A 10371-nucleotide genomic window follows, 5' to 3' on the forward strand; every position below is an offset into this window, starting at 1 on the left:
AGGAGATCGTTGCATTCTACTTGTCAAGGTCGCTGTTACAATTTGTATAGGGTTACACGGCGACGCTGCACCGTTCCAGGTGTACAGTAGGTGCCCCTTGTTAGTTACAGTTAGCGTGTCATAACAACTAAGATGTTCTCGCAGATTTCTTATTATTATTGTTGAAGAAGAGCGTTTGTGGCCTGCACAATCCTCGAGGAAGCTCATTATCTTCGTGATCAAGACCGATCGATGCAATCAATACCTCCGTATGTACTGTACACGTTCCATTCATACATTCGTACATTCATACAGCCGGTACGTCGTTCGACGATGGGCAGGCCATGACGGCCAGAGCACGCGACAGCGCCGGTGGCACAGAATCCGGATAGGACCAGTAGTGAACATGGGTGATGTTTTTGTTCCCCAGGGCCTTGTATCGGGTCCGGAATGGCTTCCCGTCGATGAAGATTTCATAATCGCTTTCCCCGACATCGACCCGGAACAGCGGGTTGGGTCTCTGTAGCCAGTGGTCCAGGGGCACTTCTTCCTGCCGCTGCCAGCCCCCGTGCGCTGGTTTGTGGTTCAGCCGAATGATCCGATTCCTGCGGCGGATGGAGAGGCTGAGGAGAACGACGTAGTTCTCCTCGTCGTGCGGGTCCGCGCCGCTGCTCTCGTCGAAGTACATGAAGGATATTTTCGTATAATCAACTCCGTTTGGCGCAGTCAGGTCCAGAGAAGACGACTCGACCACGATAGAGCCGCCAGTTCCAACCTCCCTGTGGAGCTTGAGCATCTTGTCCCAGGCAAGATACTGAGCCTCGACGTCGTCGTCGTCGCTGCAAGGAAGAAAGCTCAACCTCGGATCTCTCGATGGGCAGCATCTAGGGTGGGAGAGAAACTTACAGTGGGTTTACTCCTATGGATGGGATGGCCGCGACGCCGAGGGACGGGATGACATCGAAGTCCTTGAAGTCGGAGACCATGGTCGGGTCGTGGTAGTGAGTCACGTTGCTCATCGACACGATGATCTGGAGGTTCAGTTTTTTTCTCCAGTTCTCTTCGGGCACCGGCTGTTCAGCCTGTGATTTACCTCCGCGTATCAGTCAGAGTGGCTGGCCGGTTGGATAAATGAATAGTGAAGCGATTGACGCACCATGGTGACCCTCCAATAGAGTCTTTTAAGCAGATCCTCAACGTCTCCTCTCTTCAGAGATGCCAATCTGCCCTGCTGCATCAGGCGGTTCAGGATCGGGGTGATTGGAACGTAGGAGCTCACTCGGACATCGAGCCCCTCCAGGTTGCTACAGTTGCTGCATACCTCTTCGCCATTGACCACCGCGGGGCGGGAGAAATTGTACACATTGGTGATGTAGTCTCGCCGATAGTCGCGTCCGCTGCCGTCTGCCGGTTCGAGGAAAATCTCGATGTTGAATGGGTGGCCACCAAACGCAAACCTGCAGAATTGAGCATCCGCTCGAGCCGATATTCAAGAGAGCAACCTACTTCGAATAGCGAACGCTAATAGCAAAGTCGTTGGCGGCCACTCCTCCACTGACCGCCTCCATGCCGCCTGGCAACTCCCCGGTGCCTGCCTCTCCAAGAATGTGCAGTGCCTGCTGCCGGCAGACACCGTACTTCAGGTTCACAGTCTCGATGATACTGGTCACATATTGATCACGGCTAAACGTGCCATTGACTTGGTACTGGGGCAGCCAGGGCTGCAGTTCCGGATACGAGTACCCTAAGTTTCTGAAGTTACGAACCTCGTCGGGGAGCCAGGTGGTGCCTTGCTCATCCTTGTGGAAGGGACGCAGCGGGGTCTTGTTGGTGACAATGTCGGAAAGGCCGACTGTCTTATCATCGAATGGACGCTGAGTGCCATCGATGAACCACTTGTCGGGGTTGAGTTCCTGCCAGATCGCCCACAGGCGATCAATATTGCTGTTCATATAAAACCGTCAGCGGAGGTGAGCCATTCCCGTGGAACAGATCGATCCATTGGTCAGTCCTACCAGTGATGCAACCAGAATATGGGATCGAAGGACGCCACCGGTATTTGGGACATGTGACCCCCCTCCCCACCGGTCCAGTAGTGGATGTTGTTGTGGATGAACTCGATGTTGACGTCTGTCTGGACCTGGGGATCGTCATTGTGAAGGGCCACAGTTGCAAAATCGGGATACTCAAGCGGGTAGGTCAGTAGGCGATATACTATCTCGGCCGCGGTACCGTAATCCTTATCATCGATGGCACTGTGGGCGGTCATGAACTCGGCCACCTTGTCGTTGTTGACCACCCCTTCGATCCAGGACCGGCTGTCAGCCTTCGTCTGGGCCTCCTCGGGGCAGCGGCTGGTTCCGATACAGTTGCCATACTAGACCCCCGGGGTAAATATCTAGGCGATTCTCAAGGAGGATGGTTCTCAAACATACTGCAAGGACGGTATCCTCTCCTTGGAGCTTAACATCACCCACGCCTTCGGATGCCATGTTTTTGTTGTTGGGCATCTTGAACTGGTACAGCGGGTTGTCCATCAAGACCCGTTTGATTACCTTTCCCGGCATCGAGACGACCACCTTGGGGCGCGATGCCAGCGCGGGGATCCTTGGGTTCGTGGCCCAGTCCCAGTAGGGGAGCCGCCATGAATCTGCCGCGGCCCGCAAGGACGCATGCATGCTTTGGGGGTACTCGGGAATAAGCTCGTGGATCATAATCTCGTAGAGCCGTTGCTGAGTCTGTCAGTTACGAATGAACAGGTCGGACCGGACGGGAACCTGCCTCGAAGAGGAGCAAATAGGGCCGATGCCATGGTGGGAACAGATAGTTGGCATGGGTGCAGTAGCCCTTCTTGTCAACTTCGGCGAGGGACGTATCGGGCTCGTCCCAGGATTTGTACGGCATGCCATGGATGCCTGGAGGACTGCATTTCAGCATCCATTCAAGCCGTGTCAGAAGTCTGAAGGTGTTCGTACCTGCGATCTGGAAGAACGACTCCCGGCGATCCGGGGGGATGTCTTGGAAGCGCCGCAGCGCCAGCAGAAACAAGATGACCTGCGTCGCGTTCTCCGGTTTCTGGCTCCAGTCATCGATTTCCTGCCGGAGCGGGACCTCGCCATTCGGGCTCCTGCCAGCGGGGATACCAGTGATCGGATAGTATTTGTAGGTCATTTGTTCGGGATGCTCTCGATGGAGTTGGATGCAGTCAGTGCCATTCCCTGAGCTGTCCGTGCAGAAATCAAGGCTGGATTTCTATGGTTCATTTATTGGATTCCCCTCTCGTCCCCAGCCTGTCATGGGGCTGGCTGAAGCCCTGCGCGTGTCCGAAGAAGAATGGCCGATATGCTATGCCCGAAGATTAGCCGCATGGTCAGGCCTCTTGACAATGGATTAGGCATGAATAATGAGCAGCAGCCTCATGGATCAACGTACAACTGTCTGGACATATTGAGTGCGGTACGGACGGCATCCATCTCATCAGTTCGTGCTACGCTCGTCCAGTGGCAAGGCTGACCGAAGTGCAGTAACATGTGCAAGAAAGAGTGGTGATCTGCTCTCGATGGTGAGGCATGGGGGACGAGCGACCGCCTCGAGGCATGAAGGCGGGGGGTTTGCAAAGTGGCCGGGTTGAGGCTCTACTGCACTGGCACCTTTGCGTCTGGCTGTCAACGGTGCATCGAAGGTCGCCCACAACCAGCACGACAGGGTCATGCACGATCTGCACGCTACTGGAGCTGTTGCATTATGACGTTCTCTGCCCAAGCACACTATCTTGCATCTTTTCGCCTACAAAGTGCGGGAGACGATGCCACGGAAAGGTATCCTCTACCAACCCGCTCGATGGGTTGGCCAGCTCTCTTCCTCAAGGGCCCCGCTAAGCCTCGAGAGCGAAATACGCCAGCTAGCAAAGAGCGGCAAATCATTCTGCGTCCTAGACAATAGCCACACCATCCACGCGGTGACGGCACAGTGGTGAAGGCCTCATCGACGACCCTGCACCGCCTCGGGTGCAAGATCTCTGTGGAAGTTGCAGATGCATGGAACTCATCCCCCGATCACGAGAAGCTGGTTATGGACGCTCCATAATGGCACAGCTATCCCATGGAGCATTGTGACAATGACACGACGCTGGTTTCAGTCCGACACGTTTCCATGAGTGATGGTGATGTGATGTAGGGAATCCGTGAAGATGACATTCCTCCATCGGCACCTCTATTTCAAAGCGATCAGGGCAGAGGGATGGATGTCATCAGAATGAATCTACAAAGAAGCAAAGGAAGAAAACCCCTTTCATCATTGCCCAAGTACATCTTCTGACTACCTAACCTATTGAAAATGTCACCATTGCTCACCAAGAATGAGGCACTGGATGCGCAGCCCGAACGCTTTCGCCCGTGCCTGCTTCCGGCCTCGAATCTTACCCCGACAACAACCGGCGATGACGCTTCCACCAGAGGACCCGTCGACCTGGTTCTGGAGGAACAGTGGGGAACGATCGAACCATCGCTCATAGATCGGGGGATCTCTCTGCAAACGGTGTTGAAGGCAGCATGGACCTTGACCCTCCGGTGCTTCGTCCCAGCGGACATCCTCTGTTTTGGCTACGATGAACAGACCGTAGACACCAACGGTAATCCGGCGCTCTATATTCTCCGGATCGACAGCGAGGACGTCATCTATGCGTTTCTGCAGCGCCTCGAAACAGCACAGACATCCGCCGTTTTGGCACCTCCCACTGGATATGACATTCGCGTGGTCGAGGGGCACCTCAGGCGTCACCTCTGCAATACGGCGATCTATTACCATGAAGAGGAACATGAACCTGAACGCGAGCAGGGAAGGCGACAATCAAGGCTGCGAGTCGATCCTGCCGTAAGTCTGCATGGAGTCTTGCGCATGAATCTATTGGACGATGCTAATCAAGTTGTCCCAAAAGGTGGATCTGGCCTTGAAGATAACGAAAGCAGCCCACGGCCACGTCGTCGCCGGCCTGGAGTTTGGGCGATCCCAGACAGGCAACGACATGGCGGAGGGCATTCTGCGCACGTTCCAACACATCTTCTCGCAAATCGTGACAGTGCCGGATGGTCTCAAACTCCTGGATGTGGATGTATGTTCCGACCACGATCGACATATTATTCACAAATTAACGCAGAGTATTTCCCTCGCTGAGGACGAGTGCGTGCACGACCTGATCGTGCAGCAATGCCGCCTACATCCCGATCGGATCGCGGTCTGCTCATGGGATGGCGATCTGACCTACGGCGAACTGGACGATCTCTCGTTGCGACTAGCCCATCACCTCGTCAGACTCGGAGTCCAGCCCGAGACTTTTGTATTGAGCTGCTTCGACAAGTCAACCTGGGCCATTGTAACGCGTCTGGCTATCCTTCGCGCTGGAGGAGCTTACATCTCCATCCATGCCAGCAATCCACCTGCCTATCTTGGCTCCGTCATCTGTCGTGCTAAGGCGCACGTTCTGGTCTGTGATGCCCGGTTCGCCGAGCGATTTCGACCCCTCGTCCCAACCATTGTCGCCGTGACGCCGGAATGGCTACGACGTCTGCCGGCTGGAAACACTGCCCCGGCCTGTGAGACGGTACGCAGCGATAATGCCTGCGTGGTCCTCTTTACCTCGGGCAGTACCGGCCAGCCAAAAGGCATCATCCAGGCCCATCAATCGTACGCGACCGCCGTCCGCAACTATGCACGCAACCTCCGATTGGGTCCGCACACAAGGTTCTTTCAGTTTGATGACTACGCGTTCGACATCAGCAATCTAGAGTTCCTGGTGCCCCTGATCATCGGCGGCTGCTGCTGCGTACCCGGGCCCTTAAAGACAGTTCAGGACCTAGCCGACAGTATCAACCATCTGCAGGCCAATATCACCTTTCTCACACCGACCGTGGCCGTCAAGCTTGATCCGGCGGATGTGCAGTGCTTAGAGCTGCTCTGTGTGGGCGGAGAACCCCTTCCAAAAGACTTGCTGTCCAAGTGGACGGGCAGCACGACAAAACTGGTCAATCAGTATGGCATGGGCGAAGTTGCCATCTGCTGTGCGTACAACGATCAACTTCATCTTGGAAGAGGGGGGAGTAATATTGGCCGTCCGGCGAGCGGCGCCATCTGGGTGGTGGATGCGTCGTCGCCCGACAAGCTGATGCCCGTTGGGGCTGTGGGCGAGCTGCTCATGGAAGGGCCGCATCTTTCCCGTCGCTATCTCGACGATACCTCCCTCCGCCGCCGCACCGAAGCAGTGTTTCTCGAGAAAGCGCCGCGTTGGATGGCCGGGATGCATCCAGAACGGTGCTCGGCGCGGCTCTATCGATCGGGCGACCTGGGACGGTGGAATCACGACGGCACAATCGACTACATCGGGCGCAAGGACACAATCCTGAAACTGGATGGCTGCCGCATTGACGCTGTGGAAGTTGAACACCAAGCGCGGAAATGCCTGTCACCCCGTGACGCCATTGTGGTCGACCTCCTGGGCATCATTGACGGCCGTGAAGACCCCGTATTGACGGCTTTTCTCTATCTGGACGACCACCCGGCGGGCAGGGCCACTTCACCCAAGGGAGAGCCTCTTCTCGAGGATGCGGCCGAGGATCCCTTTGCGGCAGAAACGGTGGGAAACATCAGGAGGGCCATCGCCCAGGTCTTGCCGGCTTACATGATCCCCACAGTCTTCCTGCTGACGACGTGGATGCCACGAACGGCTTCGAACAAGACGGACCGAAAGAAAATCCATCTGGTCGGCCAGAGATACTATCTAGCAGAGCGGGAGAAGCGCAGTGGACGCTCCTCGCACGCCCAGAAGGTGAAGCTTCTTCCGATGTAAACCCCACCAGGCGCCGAAAGGGACCGTGGGAAAAACCCTTAGAGTATCACACCGACAGGACTAGTGGATCTCTGAATTGGACAGTGAGCTGCAGGAAAGAAATTTTCCAGAGTAGTCTAGAAAAGTGCTATACACCCAATTAGTCGATTTCCACTCCACTAAACCTGGAGAATTCCAAGGCTGTAGGAGCCCGCTTAAGCTAATGCACAATGACGTTTGCACTGTACAGATTTCGGTCGATATTGACTTGTGGTCCGTGAACCCCAGCGAGATTATCATCAGCTAGTGGTCAGGTTTACCTTCCCCCATGTTCCCTTCGAGAGGGCTTGTCCAGCGCTCTAGGTACCTAGGCTCACCTCACGGGATACTCGGATCCAAGTCGGCTGGCGGGAGCGAGTCGAGTGTCAATCTTAAGTCACAACAAACACGCAAACAAAAATGATCTGGCGCTTCCAGCGGATCACGCGATCGATCGCACGAGGGAACTGGGAGCCGCAGTGGCGAAAGGCGAACCGTGACTTGATCACCGGTGCATAACGGTTACATATCGCAAAAGATGAGGCTGTATTGTCGGGCAGAAATGGGACAACGGATCGATGGATACGACCAAGTGGACATAGATATAGACACTTCAATAATTCTTCCATCTGGGTCAAGGTCCATCGAGCACCTCTCCAAACTACTGGATCACAACTGCCGGAGCGTGGGGGGTCGAACCAAGCCCAGTGACAGTTCATGTCTCATTTTTGTGTTGCGGGTTACAGGCACGCTGCCTGACATCATCCAAGAAAGCATATGCCCATGAGGCATACTACTATGTACTATGCAGGGCCATACTGCAACACCACTACTACCGACGAGGCAGGAACCTGCTAAAGAGCTATGACTTCTCTATCACTGGATATTTTTAAATACGACCAGCCTTGAAAAACGGTGAGTTTCCTAATATGGTCAAAGGTTATGCGAGCCGCTCTGGCCAGGCAATTATTGAAACGCAAGGCCAGCCAGTAAGAGAGCGTTTTGTAGGATCGAGAGGGGACTTGAGGCTGAATTGGCGTAAAAGCCTCTCTGAAGAGGGACAAACGAGGCTCTGCTACCCCTCCCCCTCAATTTGCCTTTATTTTTTCTATCATGGTTGCCTTCAGTTTGATGCGGAAAACACAGACCTCTTCCAGCCCAACGTGCTCGCTGATGCGAGCCTCACTCTGGTCGACTGATCCTGCTTCGATTCATTGGGTCCATTGTTACTCTGTAGACGACGTGCGCAATCAGATTGATGCCCTGCCACATCTTCTCGAAGGATTCACGTCATTCCAAAAAATTTTCCGGGTCATGCACTGGATACGTGTCTGCATACAGAGCTAGGTCGATCAGCATAGCTCTCGTGGAGAGAATCAGTCTGGATTGTGTTGAGGCTGACGACGGTATTGCCGCCATCAACATACAAATAGAGCCATCCCGTCACCAGACCGGATCACCTCGAGGACTCTAACAAGATCAATTCCACCTTCCTCTCCAGTTGATTGTCTTTCAACTTGCTTTGAACCGACCCTGCCACCATGGGCATTTATGACGATGCACAGAACGGGTCTCTGACCCGCGAGAAACTGGAGAGCTACCTCAGAGCAGGTCTCCCCATTGACACCGAAGATCCCGCAACAGGCTTCACACCACTTGCGGCAGCTGCGAAAGGAGGCCATGCCAACGTCGTGAAGCTGTTGCTTCAACACAACGCTGATGCCAACAACAAAACCCGGGACGGAAAGACGCCTCTGTATCTGGCAGCGAACGCAGAGAGGAACCGGCCCCTTGCGGTCCACTTGCTCCTCGCGTACAATGCAGGAGTCGACGATACGAGCGATATGTGCGAAAACGAAACGCCGCTGATGGTGGCCATCACAAAGGCGCAAGACCCCGAAGTCATCCAACTGCTCGTTGATGCTGGTGCGTCGTTGACCAGGGCAAATGACCGTGGCGAGACGGCACAGGTTCTCGCGGAGCAGTCATCTAGTCATGCCATTCGGAAGGCCATCCTCCCCAAGGACGAACGGATGAAGAGTCGATTCAGTTTGACGGCTCTCGTTGTCAGATTCCTCCTGTTCATCCTCTCTTATGTCAATTTCGGGTATATAATCGGCATCGTTGAGGGCGTCGTGGCCAAGGTCTATGGGTGGTTCCGTTCGGATCAATCGAACGAACCAGACAGCAACATTGCAGAGGTAGGACAACAGACCTCCCCTCCTGTCATTTGATGATATTTCCATTGGGCTAACCGCTAGACTCTCGCAACAGGAAATTGAGAACCCTCGAACTGTCGCCGATTTCACGAGGAACGTCCACAATTACGTGGCGAAGAATGGCCTCGATGATTTCTTCCCTCCCGGTGACCCGTTCATCGAGAAGGTAGCGGCCAAAGCCGTCGAGGTCAAGAATGACCCGAGCAACAAGCTCAACACTCCCGATCAGATCCGAGACCTGACCACCTTGGCCTTGTATCAGCCAGTCCTGTACTGTGGTGAGTCAAGCCCGTAGAAAGAAAGAAAAAAAAGACTGCATCAATTGAAAGATCCCTCAAGCTAAGCAGAGAGTTGCCAACAGATGACAGCGGCTCAATGCAAATGGACAATCGGATGGAATCGCAACGAGACCTAGTCAAACGGATGACCAACATTGCCACCCGAGCAGTGCCGGATAACAAAGGCGTGCATCTCCGTTTCATCAACCTGTCCGACACGGAATGTGACGATCTTGATGCGGATGCGATCGAACGTAAGCTGGAATTCGTGCCCGTTGGCGGAACGGCAATCGGACGTAATCTGAGGGAGAAGATCCTGAAGCCGTTCATCTACGACGTCCTCGACCGTGGCGACCGCCTGGAACGACCATATGTGATCTTGACCATCACGGATGGCTGCCCTACGGGGGAAAAGCAGGATGAATTCCGAAACGCAATAGTAGAGTGCACCAAGAAGCTAAAGGAGAAAGGCTACCCGCCTAAAGGTAGGTAGCATGATATACCCGTGAACCTTACCTTTTCAGAGATGTAGACACACAAGCTAACCCATTCACTTTTTAAGCGGTAACGTTCCTCATCAGCCAGGTTGGAACTAGCGAGGAGGCGGAGGAGTTTCTGGACAGCTTGGAAGAGGACATGGCTGTCAAGGACGTCCTACATCGTACTGCAGGTGAGTTTTAATATATACATATAGACCTATTAATATATTTCCAGAAATTATCCCTCATCGTTATATTTTCCTGCGCTGACGTAACAAAAACTAATCAGGACACCTAGATGGAAAGTATGAGGAGCTGAGAAAGAACGAGCAGTATCTCGAAGGATGGGTACGTATGAACCGTACTTTTTGCTTTTATAAATTTAAATCGACCACTTTTCTGACCCTATCTATTAGCTGCTCGGTATCCTCATGTCACCTATCTTGCATCGGGTCACCAGTTAGTTAAGTGTTAGTTGATCACGAACCCTGAACCTGACCTGAACCCCGGATGTGAAGTGTGAAGATCAGGAACGAATAGCAAAAGAAAAAAAAAAA

General features: G+C 53.9%; 4 protein-coding genes across 4 annotated transcripts; 2 read left to right on the forward strand and 2 right to left on the reverse strand.

Moving 5' to 3' along the window:
- Positions 1-286: 286 nt before the first annotated feature.
- Positions 287-2657, reverse strand: VTN00DRAFT_4791 (uncharacterized protein; the record flags this gene model as incomplete). The annotated part of the gene is made up of 6 exons (XM_069431252.1): positions 287-818; positions 886-1061; positions 1136-1436; positions 1486-1923; positions 1995-2356; positions 2415-2657. The coding sequence occupies 6 exons, from the start codon at positions 2655-2657 to the stop codon at positions 287-289; spliced, it is 2052 nt and encodes a 683-aa protein (XP_069290306.1).
- A 67-nt stretch (positions 2658-2724) lies between these two features.
- On the reverse strand, positions 2725-3150 carry VTN00DRAFT_4792 (uncharacterized protein; the record flags this gene model as incomplete). Its single annotated transcript, XM_069431253.1, has 2 exons — positions 2725-2894; positions 2955-3150. 2 exons carry the CDS (start codon positions 3148-3150, stop codon positions 2725-2727), a joined length of 366 nt encoding a protein of 121 aa, XP_069290307.1.
- A 1164-nt stretch (positions 3151-4314) lies between these two features.
- On the forward strand, positions 4315-6820 carry VTN00DRAFT_4793 (uncharacterized protein; the record flags this gene model as incomplete). Its single annotated transcript, XM_069431254.1, has 2 exons — positions 4315-4851; positions 4916-6820. 2 exons carry the CDS (start codon positions 4315-4317, stop codon positions 6818-6820), a joined length of 2442 nt encoding a protein of 813 aa, XP_069290308.1.
- Positions 6821-8379: 1559 nt separating this feature from the next.
- Positions 8380-10278, forward strand: VTN00DRAFT_4794 (uncharacterized protein; the record flags this gene model as incomplete). The annotated part of the gene is made up of 6 exons (XM_069431255.1): positions 8380-9039; positions 9113-9335; positions 9419-9820; positions 9898-10005; positions 10104-10162; positions 10231-10278. The coding sequence occupies 6 exons, from the start codon at positions 8380-8382 to the stop codon at positions 10276-10278; spliced, it is 1500 nt and encodes a 499-aa protein (XP_069290309.1).
- Positions 10279-10371: the final 93 nt, after the last annotated feature.

The sequence above is a fragment of the Thermoascus crustaceus genome, assembly GCF_041956765.1.
Source record: "Thermoascus crustaceus strain CBS 181.67 unplaced genomic scaffold VTN00scaffold_2, whole genome shotgun sequence".
In the NCBI taxonomy this organism is placed as follows: Eukaryota; Fungi; Ascomycota; class Eurotiomycetes; order Eurotiales; family Thermoascaceae; genus Thermoascus; species Thermoascus crustaceus.